The sequence below is a fragment of the Nelumbo nucifera genome, chromosome 4 (assembly GCF_055504915.1).
Source record: "Nelumbo nucifera cultivar China Antique chromosome 4, China Antique-T2T, whole genome shotgun sequence".
NCBI lineage: Eukaryota > Viridiplantae > Streptophyta > Magnoliopsida > Proteales > Nelumbonaceae > Nelumbo > Nelumbo nucifera.
The window spans coordinates 21,446,112-21,470,046 of NC_142652.1; the positions used below are offsets into that span (position 1 = coordinate 21,446,112).

Consider the following 23,935-nt stretch of genomic DNA (forward strand, 5'->3'; position numbering starts at 1 on the left):
GAACCCGGGTCACCCGCGTGACAGGCGGGAATACTCACCACTATACTATAACTATTACAGATATGAGTATTAATTTTTTAGCATTTTTTTCATTTGAATTAAATAATTTATAATTAATATATTATTTTTTTATTAATTATTGACTAAATTTAGTTTTGTCTTGAATCAATACACTTCACCCAATATAAATCCAAATTAATTTAACCCGAGTTCGGACCAGTTCAACGCGGTCTGACTCGACTTGACATATACCAATACGGGTCAACCAGAATCTGAAATAGACCTTGTGTCAAATGATTCGTTACTGCTTTCTCTGCCCGCTTTGGGTCATTCGGTCCAACAAGTACTCACACAATCCAACCCGATCCGGTACAAGCCGACCTGAATTCGGAACGATTTCAGGTGGGATGGTTCGGTCTTAGCGTGCTTTGCCCAGTCGGGACCGTCCAGCCAACCACTATCCACACAACCGACCCGAATCTGAACCGATCCGATTTACTTACGTTGACCCACTTCGGGTAAGTTGGATCGGTCCCAAACCCGTGCGCAAACCTGATATGGTCCGTTCCAAGTCAATCCACCATTGACTAAACCGGTCCAGTCCAGTTCGACCGGATTGATCCAAATCTAAACGGTTCAATTATCCTTGATGTGATTAGCTCAGAGATAATCCAATTAGATAGTTCAAGTTGATCTAACCGGTTAGATAATTCGGTTGTTAAAAGAGAGTTCGTTTATTTTTTAAGTTCATAAATATAAGATTAATGATTTTGGACGGATTAAATTGGGTTAAAGCGGGTTTGATAACCCATTTAATTTTATATAACTGGGCCATTAATGAGTTAGATTGAAATTCAACCCAAACCAAACCCAACCCAACCCACCCAATTGCCACCGCTACCATTGCGTTCCCTCTGCATGCATTGGGGCTTACAAATTCAATCTAAAGCAGAATCATTCCTAATTCAATAACATAATTGAGTTGGAATTTCACAGAAAATGAACTCACTTCACTTTTCAAATTTCAACAGTGTATACTATGATGGATCCATTCTATACAACAAATAGGGTGTTTTGGTATGGACGAGTTAGCATCGTCTCTTTGAAAAATGTGTTTGGTGGAGACAATTTTTTTATTGTGCGTTTAGGAGTGGTTTAATTTTAATATAAGACTTCTATGCAGAGTTAAGATGAAATGGTCATATTTCAGATGGTGTCGTCCAATGAATAATGATCCAATCTTTTTAACTTTTGGTAAGAGTAAAATTATATTAAACAATTAGCGGGGGGTCGTGTGATCCATGGGGTGGGGCACCTCTCTTTCTCCCTCACCTTGGTGTAAGTCAAGACACTCTATTCCATTGCTGCCCTGGCCCCAGTAGCAGGGCGAGTTTGGGGTGAGGCACCCATTCCCCCGTTGGGGATTGGGAACCCCCAAATTTTATCCATCTTGAGGCAATTATCTAGAAAATCTAATTTATGGATATTTTATAAATATGATTATGAGAATTTGAGGGTTTTTATAAATTGGATTATGACAATTTGTGGGTATTTTATAAATTGGACTATGACAATTTGGGGGTATTTTATAAATGAAATTATGGGATCCTAGGATCAAAATTTCGTCACATATCGGCACATAACGACCAATACATATCATATCGTAGTCTTCCTGATATGCCCCTACAAGGGGTGTTTCGGGTAGGCTAGTTGTTCAGAGGGTAGACCGGCCCCTCCGAACCAGTTTTGAAAAAATTAAAAAAAAAACATAAAAAACAGTACCGATACATGCCGGCGTATCGGCCTCATCAATATTAAATCTACAAATAATTTACTAATTTACCATCAAGGTCGGGGAATTATATGCAAACCCCATCCCTAACTAATAGTATATTAAATAACAATAAATTACAATATTTTATGATGATTTCCAAAAAACATTATTGTAATTGCTATTGATCAGTACTAATGTATAGTAAATTAATTATTTACAATAAAAATAAATTAATGTAAATTATTTACTTTTTAAGCCTAAATTATTTACTATTAATCAAAGTAAATGTAATTAAAGTAAATTAATGTAATTATTTACCATTTGTTGTTAATTAATGTAAAACTAGGTATGATCGAAGTCAACCAAGTGGTCTAGATCGGTGTGGATAGACTTAATAATTATTTATTGAAATATAATAATGGATTGTTATTTAAATAATTATGAAACAATTTCTGATAGATTAATTTCTTAATTTTTTTAATAATTATTTATTTAAATAATAATAATGGATTTAAATAGTTATGGAGAATATTTATTCATAGATTGATTTCTTAATTTTAATAACTTATTTAAAAAAATTCTGGATTATTAGTTAAAGAATTTCCCTAATATATTTATAATTGTTAACTATAATTATTTATTTTATAGAAATTAGTAAATTATGCTAATTAGTAATATTTTTATCAATGAATTATTATTGTAAAAAATTAATGAAAATTTATTAAAATACAATGATTAATGTAAATTATGCTAAACGTTGAAATTTTGAACATTTATTAATAACAAAAAATTATTAAATAATGAATTTATTATTTTTATAGATTATTAAATTATTTAATATTTGTTAAATAATGCATTATTTCTGAAATAATTATTTCATAATTTTTGGTAGAATATTCTCCAGAAATTTTTATTACTTTTCATAACTAATGGATATTTAACGGGAGATTATCATTTAATAATAGATTATTTAACAATAATGGAAGATGCCATGAATATATAGGAAACATCGAATTCCCCTTATCCCCCTCTCTTTAATTTGCTTGAAATCAGATTTAGAGATATAAATATTATTTGATTTGGAAAACCAAATGTTAACAAATTATTGCCTTATTTTTTATGGAAAAGTTGAGAGAATAGAAGAGAATTAGAGATAGAAGTGAAGGAGAGGATAAAACATATATTGAGGTAATTAAGGAGAGAAATTAGGTTGTTAACTTATTATAGAAAGTGAGTGAGTTGTGGGGGGAGAGAGGGAACCCAATGGGAAGGGAGAGGAATGAAGAAAGTGGGTGCTGAAATGACAAAATGGGTGTAGTGGGAAGGGGGAGAGGAGAGAGAGTCAAGGAGAATGTAGGGTTGGGGTAATGGAGCAAGGAGAAGCAAGTTTACCTAGTCGGGACCTGTGCGATGCACGAGTTTATTTTAATAAAATTGAAGCAGAAAAGAGCTAACCTTCACAATAGAGCTAAGTCAGCCCAAATCCAACCCTAATCCAAGTTGCACCCCTATTGAGAGTGTCCAATTTACTACGAGCACATACATTTTACAAAATCTAAGGTTATAAATCGATACACATTTAAATGGATTTTCAATTAATAAACATTAATTCTAAAATTAAAATTTCTTTTTAAGTTCCTAAAATATGCTTTATCTTCAAATGGAATTTAAACATATATTTAAAAATAATTTTAGAAATAATAAGTGTTATTACTACTAAATAAATTTGTACTGATGTTTATTATTTTTATAATGAATTAAAATGGATTTTTAACTTAATAAAAAGTAGTTTAAAATTAATTTTAGAGTTCATTCAAGGTTCAAGGTTCAAAATTTTAGAATTATTATAAAATGTATATCCTTTGTATAATAACTTACTAAATAGTTTTAGTCAAGGTTCAAAATTTCATCATGTATAATCCCGTATCAATCGATACATATCGTATTGGGGCCTTCCCTACACCCCCACATGATTCAGAGGGCAGCTGGGACTTAAACCGACCCCTTTGAACCAGTTTTGAAAAAAATAAATAAAACACTGATACAAGCCGGTACACCCTACCAGCGTATAAGCCTATATCGATATTTAGAACCTTGGTTTTAGTATACTTTTCATTGGAAGGTTATAAACTGATTTCAATTTAAATGAATTTTAAAATAATAAAATTAAATTTGAAATTGATAATTTATTATTAATTTTATTTTCAATTAGAACTCAAAAGTACTAAAATTAAAAAAAAATTATTATTGGTAGATAAATCTGTATAGGTTTTAATTAGCTGCTATTATGTTAATACTTTAATGGACAAAGATACAACTCATTGGAGAGCTTCTTGCTTATTTCAATATATATGTTATTTCTCATGCCAATTATGTTCACCGCAATAGAATCATGTAAAACACTATATCAAAACCTATATTGTAAAATTTGAGCTTCAAAAAAAAAAAAACTTCAGGAATATAAGAAAAATTACAAAGAAGAAAATTGAATTGAAGAGCTCTATTGATTACTCATTTACTCCTATGTCATTTTTCCTATGTCATTTTTCATGTGAAACATGTAATCATGAATAAAATAATTATGTCAAAAGGACAAAAATTGCAATTTAGGTTGTGTTTGGTTGCAGTAATTTTACTTGCACTAGTACAAATGTATGAGAGTGCAAATGAAAAGAATGCAAATTCTGGTTTAATTTTGTTTTGGGTTTTATTTTATGTTGTTTCAAGTGTAGCTTTACTTTATTTGTACTCCAATCAAACAGAATAAGATAAAATTTGAAATAAAAATAAAGGGAAAATTCCATTTTAGTACCCTGAACTTTGGGGGTAATATTATGTTAGTACCCAAATTTTCAAACGTGCCACTACAGTACCTAAACTTTCAAAAAGTGTCAAGTTGGTCACTGTCATTAATCAACTGTCAGTTATCTGTTGAAAATGTCAAAACTATCCATCAAAAGAAGACACTGTTCATTGTCTTCTACCTTGAGACTGAACCAGTTGAAGTGTTTGAGATTATAAAATAATGAAGTTATTGTCTTCTACCTTTGGATCTGAAGCACATGCTTGTCTTGTTATTTCTTTGCTTTTAGTTATTGTTCCCTTCTATCATATTTCACATGGTTTTTAAAAACGAACCGGTCAGGGGTCCGGTTACCAGTTCGAACAGTATGACCGTTGGACTCAAATGGCCGGCCCGTTCTGATAAAAAAATAAAAAAAAATTAAAAAATTGCAAAACGGTCAAAACCATTCGAACGGTTAACCGACCGGTTCAGCAGTTTGCTGACCAAAATCAACAGTTTTGAGGGAAAATTCTGTTTTGGAGGAAAATGGAATCGGTCAGGTGACCGGTTCCCGATTTTCCCGGTCCAACTGTCTGGTCCGGTCTAGTTTTGAAAACAGTGATATTTCATGTTTTTTTCTCTCTTTTTCTTTGAAGATAACCAGTTCAGTCTCAAGATAGGAGACAATGAACAATATATTCTTTTAAATGGTAGTTTTGGCATTTTCAACAGATAACCGACGGTCGATTAATGATAGGGACCAATTTGACACTTTTTGAAAGTTTAGGTATTGCAGCGAAACGTTTGAAAGTTAGCGTACTAACTTGACACTGCCCCTAAAGTTCAGGATAATAAAGTAGAAATTTCCCAAAAATAAATCATAATTTACACAAAAATCATTTGCACTGCTATGATTTTACATCAGTGCAAATAAATTCGCATTGAAACCAAACACAGCCTCAAGATTTAACCATCTTAAAACTAATATAAGCAAAATCACAGAAAAAAATTAAATAATTATAACTCCACATATTTTTTTATAACTTTTTGGAGGAAGCTTCTAAAAAGGAAGATTGGAAAATATAATAGTATTGGCTTCTATTACATTTAGGACAACTTCAAAACATGGCAGAAAGAGCAAATCGTGGGGCCAAGTAAAGTTAAAGATGGACTTTTTTTTTTTTCTCTTCAACAAATGACTTGTGAGAAACCCAACTCAGCTTGTCTACATTTCTTGATCAGCAAGGAGCTTAACTTTGCCATTTAATAGAGTAGGATGCTATTAATATTGCAGGAATGAAGGAAGAACCCAAGGTAGCTTCGAAAGTTTACAGACTTGTACATCTTGATGTTCCCGTGAATTCTTGTGCAGCCTTTATGCAATGGAAGCCCCGACGGCCGACCCCAAGCCGTTGCAAGAGCGAACTTATGCCTTGTTTTCCTAATGGCCATGAATTCTCATCAACATAGAAACCCTCTGTCAGTGCAAATTAATGTTTTCTATGACATTGACCTACCTATCTTTGTTCAAAATCACACAGAAACTATTTGACACCGGAAAAAGCTAAAAACAGATCATTTATTACCTGAAATAATCATCTTATTCATCCATACAACTCCATAGCAGTTAAAGTCAGCCTATACAACATTACGCAGTCCCCTCCCAAAATGAAGGGGGCTTTGCATAGATTTACATTTACTTAACAGGGAGTTGCTTAACACATTTATTTAGAGTCGTTTAACACAGACTCCTCTTGTAAAGCAAACTTACACATAGAATCGCTGAACACAGTCTGTACTCCAAATAGAGATCGATGTTCAAAAGCTTGTCTACATTTTCTCTGGCACAAACAAAAAGAAGATTAAAATGGAAAAAATAGAGACTAACGCTTACCTAGGTTGAACACTGTCTAGACTCAAACAAAAGCACCATACAAACTTCAAAGATGTGATTATGTGAACATGCAATTATCTGAAACAGAAAGAAACAAATTTAAGTGTAATTTGCTTTATTTGAAAGGGTTAAGGGCCGGGTGGTGTCACAAAGGTATTCTATCAAGTAAGATCCACAAAACATTGATAAAAGTTGGGTTTGAAGAGAAGTTGCATTACATTTGGAACACAGAACCAATAGACCTCTTCTAGTGGGAGACATGGCAGGTCTCATTCATAATTTCTCTTTCACTCCGTAAATTAAGTAAATATGGAAATGAAAGAATGGTTAGGCCAGTTATTTTCTCCAGAAAAACACTCAAAATAAGAAACACAATCCAATCATATATTAGAGATGAGAAGAAAAGGGGAGAAAAATCAGGAAAAAGATAGGGCTGCTGATTTGGCCTAATAAGATAGGCTAAACCCCTATTGACTTGGCTTAATGTGAATGGTGAAAAGGGGAATGGAGAGAGAGTTGAGAAGAAAGCAAGAATGAGGTTTATATATACATATATATATATATATATATAAATTGAGGTGGGTGAGCTGCATCACACTCAACCAAAATGGAGGCAAAACTAGGAGGGCATAACGCCTCAACTATCCACCTCAAAGGACAAAGGGTGACTAAACAGCCCCAGCGAGCAGCAAACGAACTTTGAAGAACTTTTTCATCTCTAATATTGAATTTGATTTTTAATTTTTTTTCTATGTATTAAATGCAGTGTTATGCCCTAGGAGAGATAAATATGTGCAGAACTACCTTTGCAAATATATATACACAAAGGATGTTTCCAAGATTTGAAACATGGCCACAGTGGGGGAACATCTCCTGTACTCTGCTGGAATTCATGGGGAGATCCCATATGCAGCCGCGGGATGTTGTGCATAGGACGTGGCCAGCGTTTTGTGGTCGCAGATCACAACATTAGTCATCTCTCAAGTCTCATCTGTCAGCTACATGTAGAGCCACATCAATTTTTCAAGTGTAAACTCGGGAGGGTGGCAATGGAACATAAAAACAGACTTGTTATTAAAGATGTCACAAGCACAATATGGATTTGTAAAAGATGTATTTTTCACATTAGGAAATGGAGAACGTTAACATACAATTCTGTCTCAATAACTTTAATCAAAATTTCACAGAACCCTTCGGATTCTTCGACAATGTATTCTTTCATTGGGTATCTCTCTCCACACTTTGAGAATACGAGGTGGTTCTGGTCTCTCAAACAACAGCATTCCATGGATTTTGTGGTACATGTAATAAATAAAGCGTGATCAAACTTCTTGACATGAAGGGGAATTGTGGTTATCTGTTTTCTGACGCTTAGCTTCTGGCTCATCTCCTTCTTCATGGTTATTAATTCCATTAATTACATGTGGACCCAACAGAGATGCATGCTTGCTGGTGATCTGACGGCCTGCTCTGACCTTTGGTCCCCAGTGCTTTTCTGGATTTGGAAGGAATCGTGCTATCTTCTTGGCTTGGGCTTTGCTAAGGGAGGCAACTGCTCGAGCAAAATTGGCCTGCCAAAAGAAGAGATAAGAGGTGGATTATATAATTTTCAGCTAACAATCACGGTTGGGGCCCTAAATTTGTGATTCCACTATTGTGTTTATATGATTATCTCTGGCTAAGAGATCAACGTCAACCGGTGTTTGATTAAGTTATATTTAAACTTAATCAGGTCCCAAAAAAAGGAAGAAACAAAAACATACACCGGCATCTTCAGTAGTCAAACTGAAGGACTCTCCATACATGATTCTAATCATAACTATCAGGTTCAGCCACCTTTAATTGCAATTTTTTTTCACTATAATCTCATAGTTTAGGCTCAATTTCTTCACCTATTTGAAATGCAGATAACAGGAATGAGGAAAATAGAGCAACAAAGTAGGATCAGAGACAAACTTGCAAAGTCGGTTCCTTGGCGAGGATTACAGTTCCAGATTGGTCTGGGGATTGTGCTTTTACTGGATGATTCTTGACCTACACCAGTGAACCAATCAATGAACCACAATGTGAAATCTGCAAATCATTCAGATAATCTTTGTAGCACAGTAATCTTATAGTACTGCATAATCAAATAACAATTTAAGTCTAGAGGGCATTGACAACATTTGGAGAATGTAGTTATTTTCAGTAATATATTAGCAAGTAGCCTAGCCAAGACAGCAAGATATGATCCACTACTCATTTAAAAAACACCAACTAATTAGAGAATATTACAAGTTATAACACATGTTGATATGACATTGTAAGATTATGGTTGCTTTTATATGCCACACCAACTGATGGTGTGAATACTAGAGCAAGTTGTATAGTGATTACCCAACAACGCATAATATCCCAAATGACATCCATGGGAGCATCTGATTTCAAGCCCAATGGATTGACATGAGTTCCAGAGATACGATATCCTGCATTAATTACAGCAGAGCGAAACATAACTGCTGAAGGGGATGTACATTTCAGTGTCCCACATAAGCTGTGAAGACTCACAAAGAGAGGAATATCAAGCAACTCCTGCAGATAAGATGTCAATAGGAATGAGATATAGTCAAGGGAAAGCTAAAAGAAAGTAGAAGGCCCATACCATTCTATTAAAAAGAAAAAGAATATCTATAGAAGTAACCTCATTGGTTTGTAGTTGGAATATCCAAATTCATGTTCCACTCCCACCTATAGAATTTTTCCATTGCCCCAAAACTAGAGTAATTATCATCTACAGTTTTTATATAAACTGTCTAAAATGAAGGTTGGACACTGTTCACATAAAAAACAGAAAAGAGAAGAAATATCATGGATCAGAAAGTCAGGCCCATGAAAGAAAATAGATGCAGAGTTTAACCATGGCCAGTTAACAAAGAGGCCAATTGCCTAAAACCAATGAAATGGCCCACCTGCGGATATAGGAAACTATGGTCAATGCAATCATATGATGCATTGTGAAAGGACTTTCCTTACAAAATATCATGTATCAGCAAAACTGCATTCTCTCTCCCATTAGTAAAACAAACCATAATAATACCTGTATCTTCTCTATTTAAAAATAGGATTATTATGTATACTTCAAATGCAACAACTCTTTTACTAATGAATGTTCTTACAAAATAAGATTAATATCAGCCTGATTGAAAACATCAAAATGTTGTGATACCTCAGATATTGTTGTTAACACAGCAGAGATCCGATCATATGCAGGATACCTGTCCTTCATAGATTTAACATTTGCCAATATAGAAGCTACCCATTCTTGATCATGGATAGGGGCAGACCATATAGGTCCACCCATGTTAAACTTCTTCCCGCAGTCGCTGCACTCTCGAGGAACCACAGGACCGAACCCCGGTAAATATCTAACGCTGTTATTCTTTAAAAATATAAAAGAGAAGAGGATAAGAAGCAATAAGAATTAAATTGAGTTACTTAAACAGCAATAAAATCAATTTTGATTTGTATAGGCACTAACAAAAATAGGTTTAAAACAAAAGAGATGGCTGCTGCTAGAAGAAGAACTGCTAATTAATAGATATAAAGATATATAGATGCAGACGCATAAAAGCACAGATAGAAGAAGAAGAACAACTGCTAATGAATAGATAAAAGAACTGTCAACAATGCCATATTCCAATTACAAGGGTTGGCTACAGAAAGCCTATTTTGCCCTCCCTTCAATTTGAATCTTCAAATATTTTCTCTTCTCGCAACAATAACCTAGTGAAATATTGCCTAGACTAATTTGTGAACCTAATCATTGTGGCTTTTTTGTGAGATTTTAGTAATTACCAATGGGAATTTCTTTTGGGTTTTGGTACAGTTTTAAATATTCTAATGCATTAAGATAAACGGGAGATCATCATTTTTTTTTCTTGAGAGAACGGTAGCATTATATTTAATGTGACAAACGGAACATCATACTTTGGAATCATTGAATTGACTTCAGTTGACCTAATTATACAGCTGGACATCTTGAATAAATTTTATCAGGGGAAAAATTAAGTGTATATAGAACCAGATGTATAGTTGTTGCATTACCTTTGTGACAGACCTCCCAAGACATTGCAGATGAAAAGAGTCACACCCAATACACTGATAAACATATGAAAGCTTAAGAGGTGTGTTCTTCATTGCACTAGCAGATCTGTGAATCACATTTGATGCATTAGCAGACAACATTATCCAATAAACCAGTAGGATGACAGGGAAACATCAATCATCTTATTTATCCATAAAAAATCATTTATCTTATTAGATACATCAAATAGCTAATATCATGCTCACTCAAAAGAAATAAGCCACCCACGTAAATATGCGCACGAAGACACGAACATAAAAATCTATTTGTACAGAGAGGACAGGTACAATATATCTCTTGTAGCGATTTGCATGGCTCTGCATTATAAGAAAGAAAGAAAAGAGGAGAAAATTTAATACCAGAAGGTTAATAGGGAAAATATAGACAAGGACTAACTAAAATGTCAAAAAGAAAAAAAGAAGGAAATAGGAAAAAAGGCTCATACTGTGTGTTTTGGAAAACAGGGAGGTAAATTCTAAATCATTTGATTCAGACTTCCACTAAAACTTGAAAACATTGGGAGGAAGAAAACCTGGAAGGACCATACTTCTTTCCCTTTTCTAAATGAAACTTATCCACTATTTAAACAAATTTAAACCAAAAGTTTCTTTAAGGAGATAGAAGCACCTCAATGCAGGCAAGTAGAATCCTCAGAGCCATTTCATGGCAATATTTTCCTCTCAGTGGATATGAACCATACCTGAATTCCACAATCAAGTACTTTTTTTAAAAAAAAGAGCCATAAAGTAGCAAACACTGATCCATTTGAAGATAAGGAAGCAAAAATCCTCACTTGGAATAGCAGACCTCCCCATTGCCCCCACAAAGCACTGCCATATCAGTGGCAGTGCACATCAACATGCCTCCATCTGCAACACATTGAACTGCAGAGTCCAGAAATACAGAAGGCGATCCATATGGATCAAGATCAACCTGAAATGCCAGTCACTGGGTAAGAATTGTATGTGGTTTGCTAGCAAAATGAGAAGCAAGAAAAGAAATAGGAAAGGAGGAAAACAAACTCCAAAACAAAGATAGAGGATAGATGGGTTTTAATCATTACACAATATAAACATCCCACATTCCTATATTCAGAAAGTGTGACAAAACACAGCTCCCAAGAGACTAGCAAATCTCAAAACCAATGGTACATGGTACATACCACATCAAATTCTTTCTGGTGGGTGAGCATGAAAATACGAGCATCAGCTAGATGAGATTCAACCTTTGAACAAGCTACTGAACCATTGAATTTTATGTTTCTCTTGCAAGCTTCAACAGATGCTGCAAAGAGGATATGTATCATGCTTGGTTTTTTAACGAATATTCTTCATTCCAGAAATATAAATACAATAGAATGATTTAAAAATTATAATATAAAGGGAATAATGAATTGCATGATAAAATGATATACAAAGATTTTCCAAAAGGCCCCCGTTTTGTTTCTTCATTCCCATGTTAACACCTTGAAATATTGAAAAGGACCGAGTTCTAAACTTTAGTGCCATAAAAGAGAAACCAAGTTTTGAACTTTCCATTAGAATACACCAATTATTATTGTTAATCAGTTTGCTACCATAGTCACTGCATGGTTCAGCAGGATTAAGAAGCAAATGAGAAGATTGAAAATAGCAAATCACAAAACCTAACAGATTGAAAATTTAGACCTACCTTTATCATTATCTAGAGCTACAACTTGACCAATACCCTCTACTTCACGTGCATATCGAATGGCTCTTAACCCTGAAGCAGCCAAAGCCTGAAATCTCACAGTGAAAAAGACCAACTAAGTTCAACAAGGATGAACCCAACCAATAAGGGCGTATAGTTTCAAACAGAATACTTCCACATCTTAGTATCATACATATCAAAACATTCAGTAAATAAGAAACTGAAATTAAGAACATGCTTATGATTATGCAGTATAATAAAAATAAAGAAATAAGTCAGTTAAAGATCAGAAATCAACCTCAAGAACTATGGGTGGCTTCACTTGCCTCTGCCCTTTTCCCTCAGTAAGGTCAACAGTTTCTTGTGGATCATCTTCAGATGGCTCAGCCTTAGCATCACATTCTCCATTTGACTTCGGACTACGGGAGACAGGTATATCAGTTGCTGCTTCCTCTACATTCCCAGAATAAGCCTCCTCTGATACCTTCTGTGGTGTCTTCATCCTTTTATTGTTCCTTGCTTCATGTTCCTCTTTAAGTTTAGATATGAAAGTCCTTAGGACGGCAATTGATAAATCTCTGTTATTAACCTGTTTATAAGGTGACAAGATCAGTCCTCTTAATTCACAGAAGAAATGCCAAGGCCACTGACAAATGGAAAGTATTCCCCTAGACAACAAATGAATATGTCAAACAAATAATGTTCCAACCCATGTGAAACAGAATGAAGGGAAACAAGCTAGGATGGGATCTTAAATCACCATCAAGAAAAAAAGTACTTGTTGATAAAGAAATCCTAATTGGGATCCTACAGAAAGAGTACTACGAAGAGAAAACCTTAAATCAACAATAAGAAAAAGGAGACCATGGAATTCCAATGAATTGAACTTTTCAAATCAACTTTGATGACAATGAAATATAAAAAAGACAATGCAAATATAGCTTAAACTTCCAAGAAATCATCCAAAGTAATCCAAGTAAAACAGCCAGAATTGTGAGTCAAAATCATATTGGTCTTGCTATTCTACTTTTCATGAGTGTTAATGCTTCCAGTTGTGAAGTTGAAAGGCAGCATAGGCAGCAGAGAAAAATCACATCTATTTATGTATTGGAAGGACAACTGGGACTTGACTTTAGTTAATTCAGATAGGATAAAATAAGTTGTTATTTATGGCATTGATTGATTTGATTTGTGTTGATTTTTGTAGAAACCCTGTCCAGTGTCATAATATTAGCAGGGAGTTATGCTTAGATGCAGGGTGAGGCATTATATCCAGGCTCGACGAAAGTGATTTACTTCAGGTATAGAGAGAGAGAGAGAGAGTTGCAATCATTTTTGCTTACTGAATAAAGAATGTGAATCTTGTACTGAATACCAATTACATGTTTTTCCCTCCATCTTTTTTGAAGTATATTTTTGTATATAAGCTATTTTGAAGTATAAAAGTCTGCAATAAGTTTGAAAGTTAACTACTTTTATCCATTATTCCCATCAAAATCGTTTCTTGGAGATTTCCACTCTGCAAATTTATTGGATAGCCTCAAATGTCTATGTGTAATGTGATCCTAAAGCTGGAATACACGTTATAAAGTAAAGAAATAGAAGTCCAGTATTTCCCACCATCCGAGAGCATATAACAAACCCATGCAGTGATCAATTCAAAACAAAAAATTTCCAGAAAGAAAATCACACAGAAAACAGAGAAACAAATCGTAAAAACCAAAATTTCAAAATAAAACGAAGAGGGAAAAAAAAAGAATAAGTATGACATTTTTTCAAGTAATCATCCAATAAATATTTGAACTAAAGTAGCTTACTTTCAAACAATTTGCACAAACAAGAGAAACGCAGAAGAGAAACAATACCTGGGTTTTATTATAGAAGACTTCATTCTTGGCATGCATGAGTATCTCAGCCTCTCCTTCTTTGATGATGGTGTAATCATTGGGGTCAGTAGACATAGTTTTATCACTCGATTTCTGCTGCTGCTCAATTCCTCCAGCTTCACCCATGACGTCCAAGGAGGAATATTTTTCCTGTCTACTGCTCCCTTTATTGTTCGTGTTATCGATAGATAGAGCTGGTAACAAAGGAGATGACAATGAAAGAACTCTAGACGCAGATTTTTGTGCCGAATCGTAAGGGATTCTGCAACCACGTTCATATACTGCTTGTAATCTTTATATAATGAAGTGGTGATAAACCCTCACTATTTCAGATTTCACAGTCCTTATTTGCTTTTGGTACTTAAACCCTAGTTGCCAGTTACCTGCAGCTGCGACGTCATGAGAATCAGACCGGATATGGAATCGCTGGAGTTGGTAATAATCGGTTTGGTTGAACCGTGGCATCATGGATTCATGTCTATACAACAATCTGATCCAGTCCAAGAAGTGTAAATTTCTAAAGCAGATCTATAGGTTATTTGTTTCTGCAGTAGCACTGTAGCAGCCTAGCAGGGAATTTATTTTTGGTAGTGTTAACTCAACTCAATCAAGTTTATAATGCACTAGAATCGACTAGAGAGATAAACCGAACCGAATGGTCGAACCATTAACAGTTAAGCTAGTACAGCAAGGAAGCTAATTGTTGGACCAAGTTTAACTCTAAGAGTGCACAAGTGAACAACAAAGCTAATTGCCGCAACGCACGCAATCACGCACCCACGTCCCACCGTGCTGAATGGGAATATCAGATTCAGAGGGATGAGGGACCACGATCCATTCCAACCAGCAGCTGTTTGTCATTCCACTATTTGATATTTCCACCACCCACCCAACTGCCCAAGTAACGCGAAAACGGATGACCCACAAAGTGATCCAAAATAAATGGATTATCATTCGTGCCCGGACCCACCTCATAGGCTCACATGATATGAAATTATGAGGTGGCCTGTTGGGACATGTTATGCGCGTCTTTTGGGTAGCAGATCTGAACTCAATGCGGTATCTAACTTAACTTTTTAATATTTCAATTAAAAAGGTGATATCAATATCTATCATATTTTCCCTAATATAAAAATATTTCATGCACAATATATTCAAATAAATGAAAATAGATTAGTTTGAAAGAAACAATTTGCCAGAAATTTCATCCAACTGATTTTGGGTTTAGCGCGTGGTCCCTCTAATAAATAAACAGGCAAGGCCCAGACTGGATCATCTATTTAATAGCCAAAACCTAAAGCCTCGCTAACTGCACATTAATCTAGCCAAGCTCAGTGTGCAGCACTATCTATGGATTTGATGCTGACCCAATTGTGATGGTTTCTCAATATCACTCCCAATGGCCAATGCGGAGACATGACACAGTCATTGGGCCTCACTGCCCCTATACTCTATGTTAGCGACTCCAGAGTCCATAACTGCTCAAGCCTAGAAAATAAGGATCACAGGTGGCCCGTTAAGCCCAACTTTACACTGTTTTGGACTTCGTCTTTGGGTCGGGCCTATTCAAGTTATAGCAGAAGCCAAGCCCGAGCCCGGCCATCAACCGATCTACCCTTTACTCTCCCAATGAACACGGGAAAGCTAGCAATGGAAATTAATGTACAATAAATTCAAGTGATGCTTTGAATTTATTTCCATAACAGATATGTCCATGTTTCATTGGTTGGTCACAGTGCATCAGGGTAATGCCAGTTAACAAATAAGTAGAAGAGTGTATTAATCACAGCTTTTATCTATGTTGGATTGGGCAAGATTTTAGAAATGAAAGCTGATTTTGGGCCTTTATCTATGTTGGATTGGGCTTAGGTTCAACTCCTAAGTATATAGATGTTTCTTACCTTGAAACTTGAAACTTAGAAATTAAGTATGTTTTTGGAGAAGCACATATATAATATATATGTATTTCATGCCTTAACGCCTTTGCCTCTAGAGTTAAGTGCTGAGTAATGCAGCCTGTAAACCATATCATAGGAAAGGTGGCAATTCTGTAAAAGGCGGATTGGACCAGATAATCATGTGCCTGGTTTAATTAGGGCTTATTAGATCCCTTGTAAATTTGGTGGTTTAAACTTTAAAGATCAGAGTGGCGGTGGTCAGACCTGGGTGAACCAAAACCAAACCCATTTAGAATCTGATTTGTAGAGAGGATTAAATGGAATTAAGTCAAGAAATTAAAACATGGTCAAAGTAAAAAATTAGAGTGACAAGGCGAAAAACAAAAGTCCCATGATCATCAGTATAGATGGAAGGATCATGTAATGGCAGAGGTATGAGTAAATATTTATACTTCACAAGTAACTGGATCAAGGATGGATTCATTTCATGGCATGCATGTATATGTATTCACCCAATGAGAATCCGATTCTAGAGGTAGTGTTTGGTTTCTTCTTGAAATGTCACAAACGACATGGCTGTACATGTACCACTACTAATAATTCAATGCGATATATGTATAAAATAAAGAAGTGGGTCCAAATCTTTTCCCCCATAATCATAAAGCAGATAAAGAGAAGCAGGAATTAGGGAAGAAATTCAGACATATATAATGAATGCCAAAGAAGCAAATTTGGCATCCAGAGAATGTGTAGTCTTTAGAAGCAGTGATTATTTGTATCGATGATTTCTGCTGCCAAAACCCACGGGCCTGTCATCCCTAGGTACGATCGAAGATTGTCATTTTTTGCCGTATAAATCCTCCAGTTGCTCCAGACTATAAAGACAAAATTAAACTTCCTTACTTTCTCTAGGCAGTTTTTCAAGAATTAATCCGAATTAAAAGGATATGATAATGACAATTACAACACAAGAAATTTAAAAAGGACATTAATTACTCAATGTTGGTCCTAGGCTACTAGCTATATGAGGTCTTGGGAGGGCTGGATTGGACACTGTCCTAACTTTTCACAAAATGGGTGCTCTTGCATTCTCATGCTTGTCAGCCCAACATTTAACCAAGTATCTGGTTTTGAGTCTGTGAACATGAAGGTTAATAGAGTAGTGTAGCTCATTAATTTCGTAGATAGCAGCCTAGCAGGGATTGGCTGTTTCGGATTTGGATCTCTTCCCTCAGAGCTGGCTGATTCCTTGTTTAAACTCAGATAATTAATGTTGTTTGTGATCCTTATTATGTTCTAATGCAATGAATTGATGTGTTACCCAAAACAAAAACAAAAAAAAAAATCTACTAAATTATTATTGCTGCCACAACACCCTTCCATAGAACATATAGCCACATCAAATGCTTGTAATCTATGGGCCGGGCCGGGTGAAGGTTACTTTTGTTCTTTTCGTGAAGTAGTGATTATTTTATGTTTTATTTAAAGCTAACTAGTTCCCTCTTTCGGTTCTCCAAGGACAGCATTGGCTACTCTAAGTCTCTAACCAACGAAGGAGAGAGAAATTTCTCGTGCTTTGGGTATGATAAACAATGTATTGACTAGAGAGATGGGGATTGGGGAGGGGTTGAAGCTGTTAAACAAGCTAGTGGTGTGATGGGATTTCAAATCAAGCTTTCCAGATAGAGGTAACGAAAAGTGTCTCTCCAGATATAATTATTATACCCAAATCCGTTAATGATCAGATCACCATCAGAGATTCAGAGTAACGAGAGGGCCGGTGGGAATGGAGGGGGGGGGGGTGTTATTGGTTGGAACTTGGAAGAAGAAGAAGAAGACATGAAATGTAGAAGACAAAGGCGTTGAATTGAAGAATTGGAGAAAAGAGTACAAAAGGAGAGAGAGAGGCCTTGGGAAAGTCGATTATATAAAGAAAGAAAGTTGAAGATAGCAAGAGAAAAGAGAGGGTGTTTCCATGTTTGGTAATCGAGGAATCGTCACATCAATCCCCGGCTCCCGGCTCCCCCCCCACACCACAAGCCGAGAGGCCCGAGACCCCTAAATTTACTATGATGGTGACATGTGATCCTAGCTTCCGTCGTTTTCAGGTTTCTTTGTTTGTGAGTGTACCCGGTACCCGGTACGCGGTACCCCAAAAGGGGCTCCCTCCTCCCTCCTCCCCCAACCCCCATAATCCTTTATATTTCTCGATACGCTTGGGCGGTTGGGCCCAATTTCTCTTTTCGTTTATCTGCCTCACTGACTAACATATATATATATATATTCATGGTTACGTTCCTTGAACGCCCATTTCGTTGCTGCCTGCTGGGTCCAAGTCTTGACGCTTTCAGAATTTACAATTAATTAATAATTTTAAAGCTAGGGTCATTGGGTGCCCAAGATCATCAGATGGGTGTATGATATTGGGCCAAGCCTAGCTTTAGAGTTCAGACACAGTAGTAGTGTTAGATCAGGGGGGCTTATTCTTATAGATCGATGGATGTGCCATTTTATTTGATTACATGATGAACAACGTACCACGAGAAACAATCCATATATAGTTTTGATGTTTCGTATTCTTTCAAGTGCCATGAGAAATGAAGTTAGCTGCTAGATGGATTGATTCTAGTTTGGTCTTTCTTTTTTTTTGGTCATTGGGTTTCGTCAACATAAGGCTGCTTTTTGTTTTCGATGGTCAGGCTAATAAGGCTTTAGTGCTTCATCTACAGACTTTTTGGCTTTTGTTTACTGTAGGCTTCCATGTGGAGTGAACATATCTATCCGGAAGTTTGAATTCCTCGCGGGTTAACAAAGTAGGGAAGAAGAAGTAATTGAGATTTTAAGTCTGAATGTGTGTGTGTGTGAGAGAGAGAGAGAGAGAGAGAGAGAGAGAGAGTGCATGAGAGACAAATAGTAGCTGATTAATGGGATTTTGATTGAAGTAATTAGTGTGCAAACACGTCTTGGACTGCCGGTAATTGTATAAATTAAGGTAGTTTTTTTCATATATAAGAACCCTGATCAGCTTCAATAATACAAAAATAAAAGAAAAAGGAGATGACAGAGAAAGGCGGATAAGGCTTTGTTAAAAGGAGCGCGCTGAATTAATACCCAGAAAGAAAGAGAGAAGATCAGTCTTTGATCTCAAATATACAGTGGGAACTGGGAGGTGCCACCGAGAATGAGTTTGGGCTTGGGCGGGCCATGGTGCAGGCCTTAATAACCATGCAATGTATGAAAAGATAGACTAGGCTCCTGGTCCTGGGGTGTCATGGACGGACCATGCATTACAGTGTGGCTTACATCAGTATATGAGAGGGAGAGAGAGAGAGATCCTTCACCTCACCCCACCACCTTCCTTAAAATTTGAACTTTGAATCTGCATCACACTAACATGTAACCAATAATCTTCAACTCATCAACAAAACATTAAACATATCGCGAGAATTTCACAATCTCTCTCTGTGATTCTCTCTCTAATCGAGTGCGTGACTGCGTCATGCGTGTGCGTGTGTGTCGCGTATCTTTTGGCGGGGCAAGCCATCTCTGCAGTCTGCATCTCAGCGAGACCGGAGCTCATAACGAGCATAGTTGTAGTAGCCCTAGATTTTCTTTTTGCGATACCAAAACACATATCTATCAGAAAACCTACACCTTTCTCTGTCTCACTTTAAAATTCAAACCTATCTCTTCTTCTTCTTCTTCACACACATATACACATAGACATACACAAACACTCTTTCTCTCTCTTACTCGTCGAAGAAGAAATCCTCACTCCCCACCCCATGGATTACGTCCCTTCGTCGGAGCATCTTTGCTACGTCCGCTGCAACTTTTGCAACACAGTTCTAGCGGTAATTTACGTACAAAGACCTACTTAGAGCATCATGATGAGGATGCTCTTATTCAAATCATACAAGTTAGAAGAAAGCAATTCTTGCAGTCTTTATAGATTAGAGAAAGGGAAAACGAATGGAGCCAATTGAAATACAGAGAATAATTAACCTGTGTCTGAGATAATTAGACTTGTTATTTAATTATTTCACGCATGCACTCTTTCTGCTTACCATCTTTTTCTTCCTTTACTCAACCAAACTCATAAATTAAAGAACAAGAAAGCTAGAACGTGTTTGGTGGAGAACCCACTAATTATCTTGTTCTTAATTTCTTATTATTAGGAAGATGGTGCGTGTTTATTATTGCTGCCTGTAACTTGAAAACTTTATCGATCGGTGAATATTTTATTTATTTATATAAGAGGTTCCTTAATTTGTTTCTTTGTGTTGTTGTGGATGAAGGTTGGAATTCCATGCAAACGGTTTTTGGATACAGTGACTGTAAAATGTGGTCACTGCAGTAACCTTTCCTTTCTAAGCACCAGACCTCCTTTGCAAGGCCAACGTCTGGATCAGCAACTTGGCTCTCAGGTCACTCTCCAAACTCTCATCTTCTCTCCTTCATACTAATGTTGTTGTTCACTGCTGCTACCACTTCTACTAGTTTTACCTGTAGTTGTTTTGATTCAAGTATGACTCTCTCTCTCTCTCTCCATCTTACCTAGGTGTTCCCTTATTTGTTGATGTTACTGTAGTTGGTTTCCTTTATTGGCCATTTTCTTCTTCTATATATTACTTTCCAAGAAAAGAAGAGAATATAATATGCACGGAACAAATTTGGTTACTAACTGATGAAGGTGTTCAATTCCTGAAGAAATTGCAGGTTTTTGGCAATGGTTACAGAAAGAGCCAATCCTCATCCTCCTCATCGACGTCTACCCAGCAGACGTCCCCAAATGTTCCTTATGTTGTAAAACGTAGATTATTTTCAGCTACCCTGCTTTAAACTAGTATTAATTCCACCGATTTCTTGGATTAAATTGCATCATCACATCTCTCTCTCTCTCTCTCTCTCTGACGTTTTTTGTTTGGTTTATGTTGGTTGGGTTCTTTGGCAGCACCCGAGAAGAAACACAGGCTTCCATCTGCTTACAATCGGTTTATGAAGTAAGAAGAAGAAGAAGATACATTATTCTGAATGTAGTTATATATAGCTAATTTAGTATTAATTTATACCTCCCATCAAATAAACTATCAGGAAAATATGAAATAGTGGCTTATAACTATTATTTTCTATTTTCCATGGAAGGGAGGAGATACAGCGCATCAAAGCGGCCAACCCTGAAATACCCCATCGAGAAGCTTTCAGCACAGCAGCAAAAAATGTAAGTACTTTTTGGTGGCAATATTGAATGTAAGACCCCTTAGAATTTAGAAACGTCGTGTGATTTCCAGTTCGATATACATTCCTAAATTGTTTGGTTATAGTGGGCCAGGTACATTCCATATCCGCCAAATGGATCGATTTCTGAGAACAATAAGAGCAATGTAAGGATAACAATTTCCTTCAATTTCTAGCTTGAAATACATTCCGTATATTTCAAATTTGGCTCTGTGTTTTAATAATCTGTTGGTGCAGGAACGAAGTATTACTTCCTTAATGGAAAGAATTGACAATGCCCCCAAAAAATTGGAGTCCACCGAGCACAAGAGATAGACAGATATATAGGTCATTTCATCAGCTAACTTCTTTCAGACTCCTTAATTTGCAGTTTTGCACAATCTTATGCTTAATGATGGTTGTGTTCTTCATGGACTGAACTATGTACAGAATGTTGAGATCTATGTACCTGTGTAATCTGAAGTATATCTGCTGAGGGAGAAAATGCTTTAGATACTCTTAACGTTATAACCATATTAATTCCAGATAAAATCATAAAATAGGAGGTCATCTTTCTCAATCAATTAATTAATTGTATATAAACAAACCTTTTAATCTGTTAGGAGCTCGGAATTTCTACAAGAAAACATTCTAGTAAGTTTAGTTAGTGTATAAATGCTTCGCGCTAGGGTAAGGTGTGATCAATTAGTGGCATGGCTTGTGAGAATTAATAACCATTGTAATCTTTCTGTATTTTGAAAAAAATAAAATAAAACTGATGATCAATTTGGGAAAATGTATAATATGTAAATAATTTGGGTTTTCAAATAGGGTACCAAACAATTGGGAAATTTAGACTTTATAAATATTTTTAAATTTAAAAATTATATATATATATATAATATAATATAAAATTAAACATATTTTTATTACCTATAAAACATGCCAATTTTTTATGAGAAGATATTAAACACGAATATGTATTTGGCCAATCCTTTAATGTACTATATGTTTATTTATTCAAAATTTTCCGTATTCTTTATTGTTGGTTCCAAATTTTACATGAACATTTGCTATATTGTATGCACTCCTTAGACTCATTTATTTAGTAGTTTTTCAAATCCCCCCATGGCCTCAGTTTGTTCTTCAATTTGCTTAAATTTAAATGGGTAAAATAGTTGCTCTCCTTTATTTTTTTTTTTTAATAATGTCAGAAAACGGATGCCATATGGACATAATAGAGATTTCCATCCTTGTCAATGTTGGTTTAATTACAATTAATTGATCAAACCCCTAAAGCAACTATAATTTAATCATCACATTAGGTATGATTAGCTAGTTTTGGATAATATGTGACGATGTGACATTGCTGCATAGTATTCAAGGTTTTTGTTTTCTTTGTCAAAGGGTAGCTAATTAATTAAGGCGAAATCTGAAATTTCCCAAATCTCACCAGCAGAAGATCCTTATTTTTGCTTCACTCCTTCCTTATGTCTGCCAATTGTGGAAACGTCTACATGTGTAGAACAGGACCATGTTTCAATATGGGGATACCCTAATTATAACTGTAATAATGCTCTCCCTTCAAAATTCAAATTGCAATTACCCCCCCTCCCCCCAATTGTCGATATAGACAATTTGGGGTGGCTAGAATTAACATTTTACACTGCTTCGGACTAATGTTCTAGGCCAACTATTAGATCAGTTGTGTAGTAGTTAGGGTTGCAATATTTTTGGGTTAGAGTTGCGATTTTGTCAAAATTTCAATAGACTCAATCGGAATCAGAAGCCCGAGCCTGAAACAATGTAAAATGTTAACTGTTAACTGGGGTCAATTCGATTTACACGTAGATGGTTAAAATAGAATCATTTGTATTACCACCAAAATTTACAAGAAGAATAAAATAGGGAATTTGTTGGAGACCTGGGCCGAGAGGGTATCACTCTCTCACACCTCGGAACACCTCACTTTATATTGTTTACCTAAACATTGTTTAGAGTGAGATCTTTCTCAGAGTGGGTCTTCATCTCAACTTAGATAACCGGTTGCTTAGTAGGACATGTCATTGTTGTTATTGTGATTGGTAAGAGCACTTTCATTATGGAACTTGCCACTCTAGAATTCCATCATATTGTGACCTTAGCCATATAAATGATAGATACCAAAAAAAATAATAACCATATAAATGATGATATCTTAATAGACCCACTAAATTAATTAATGGTTATTATTTGATAATAATTTGGATCATTAAGGGGGTGTTCCACAAAATGATTATGCGTTTTGTGTTTGAAAAACGGAAAAAGAAAAACTGCAACACGAGCAAAATCTATTTATTCTTTGCTGATATGATTGTTTTTGAAAAATAAAATCATACACTTATGGCAAATACACCCTAAATAGGTTAGATGTATACCTATCCAAGAGGTGAATTGTTGAGATGCACATGTGAGTACGAGGAGTGAAAGAGTCCCATATCTAAAAAACAAAAAGTACACTTGGTCTGAATTGATCAACTAACACTTGGTTCTGTGCTTTGGCTAACCAGAAGTGAATAAACAAACTGTATCATCCGTCTATTTTAAAACTGGATTTGGTCAATTTGGGGCTCATAGTCAAAGGCTACACAAGAGCTGAATGATGAACCATTTTATAATTCTATTCATGCGCCCTCCGAAAATGGTGT

General features: G+C 35.7%; 2 protein-coding genes across 3 annotated transcripts; one reads left to right on the top strand and one right to left on the bottom strand.

Moving 5' to 3' along the window:
• Positions 1 to 7,550: 7,550 nt before the first annotated feature.
• On the bottom strand, positions 7,551 to 14,472 carry LOC104597893 (N2,N2-dimethylguanosine tRNA methyltransferase). Its single transcript, XM_010259671.3, has 12 exons — positions 14,113 to 14,472; positions 12,546 to 12,836; positions 12,248 to 12,335; positions 11,739 to 11,860; positions 11,370 to 11,509; positions 11,204 to 11,276; positions 10,805 to 10,893; positions 10,537 to 10,642; positions 9,659 to 9,871; positions 8,830 to 9,024; positions 8,410 to 8,487; positions 7,551 to 8,024 (listed from the first exon to the last, which is right to left on the bottom strand). Exons 1-12 carry the CDS (start codon positions 14,257 to 14,259, stop codon positions 7,776 to 7,778), a joined length of 1,791 nt encoding a protein of 596 aa, XP_010257973.1. The 5' UTR covers positions 14,260 to 14,472; the 3' UTR covers positions 7,551 to 7,775.
• A 4,737-nt stretch (positions 14,473 to 19,209) lies between these two features.
• LOC104597892 (protein DROOPING LEAF-like) lies at positions 19,210 to 21,734 on the top strand. Of its 2 annotated transcripts, none has more exons than XM_010259669.3 (7): positions 19,210 to 19,885; positions 20,330 to 20,458; positions 20,742 to 20,844; positions 20,986 to 21,034; positions 21,177 to 21,252; positions 21,356 to 21,415; positions 21,507 to 21,734. In XM_010259669.3, the coding sequence occupies exons 1-7, from the start codon at positions 19,817 to 19,819 to the stop codon at positions 21,582 to 21,584; spliced, it is 564 nt and encodes a 187-aa protein (XP_010257971.1). In that variant the 5' UTR covers positions 19,210 to 19,816; the 3' UTR covers positions 21,585 to 21,734. The 2 variants fall into 2 exon arrangements, with proteins under 2 accessions (XP_010257971.1, XP_010257972.1); XM_010259670.3 differs by having other exon boundaries at positions 19,214 to 19,885; positions 20,751 to 20,844.
• The last annotated feature ends 2,201 nt before the right edge of the window (positions 21,735 to 23,935 follow it).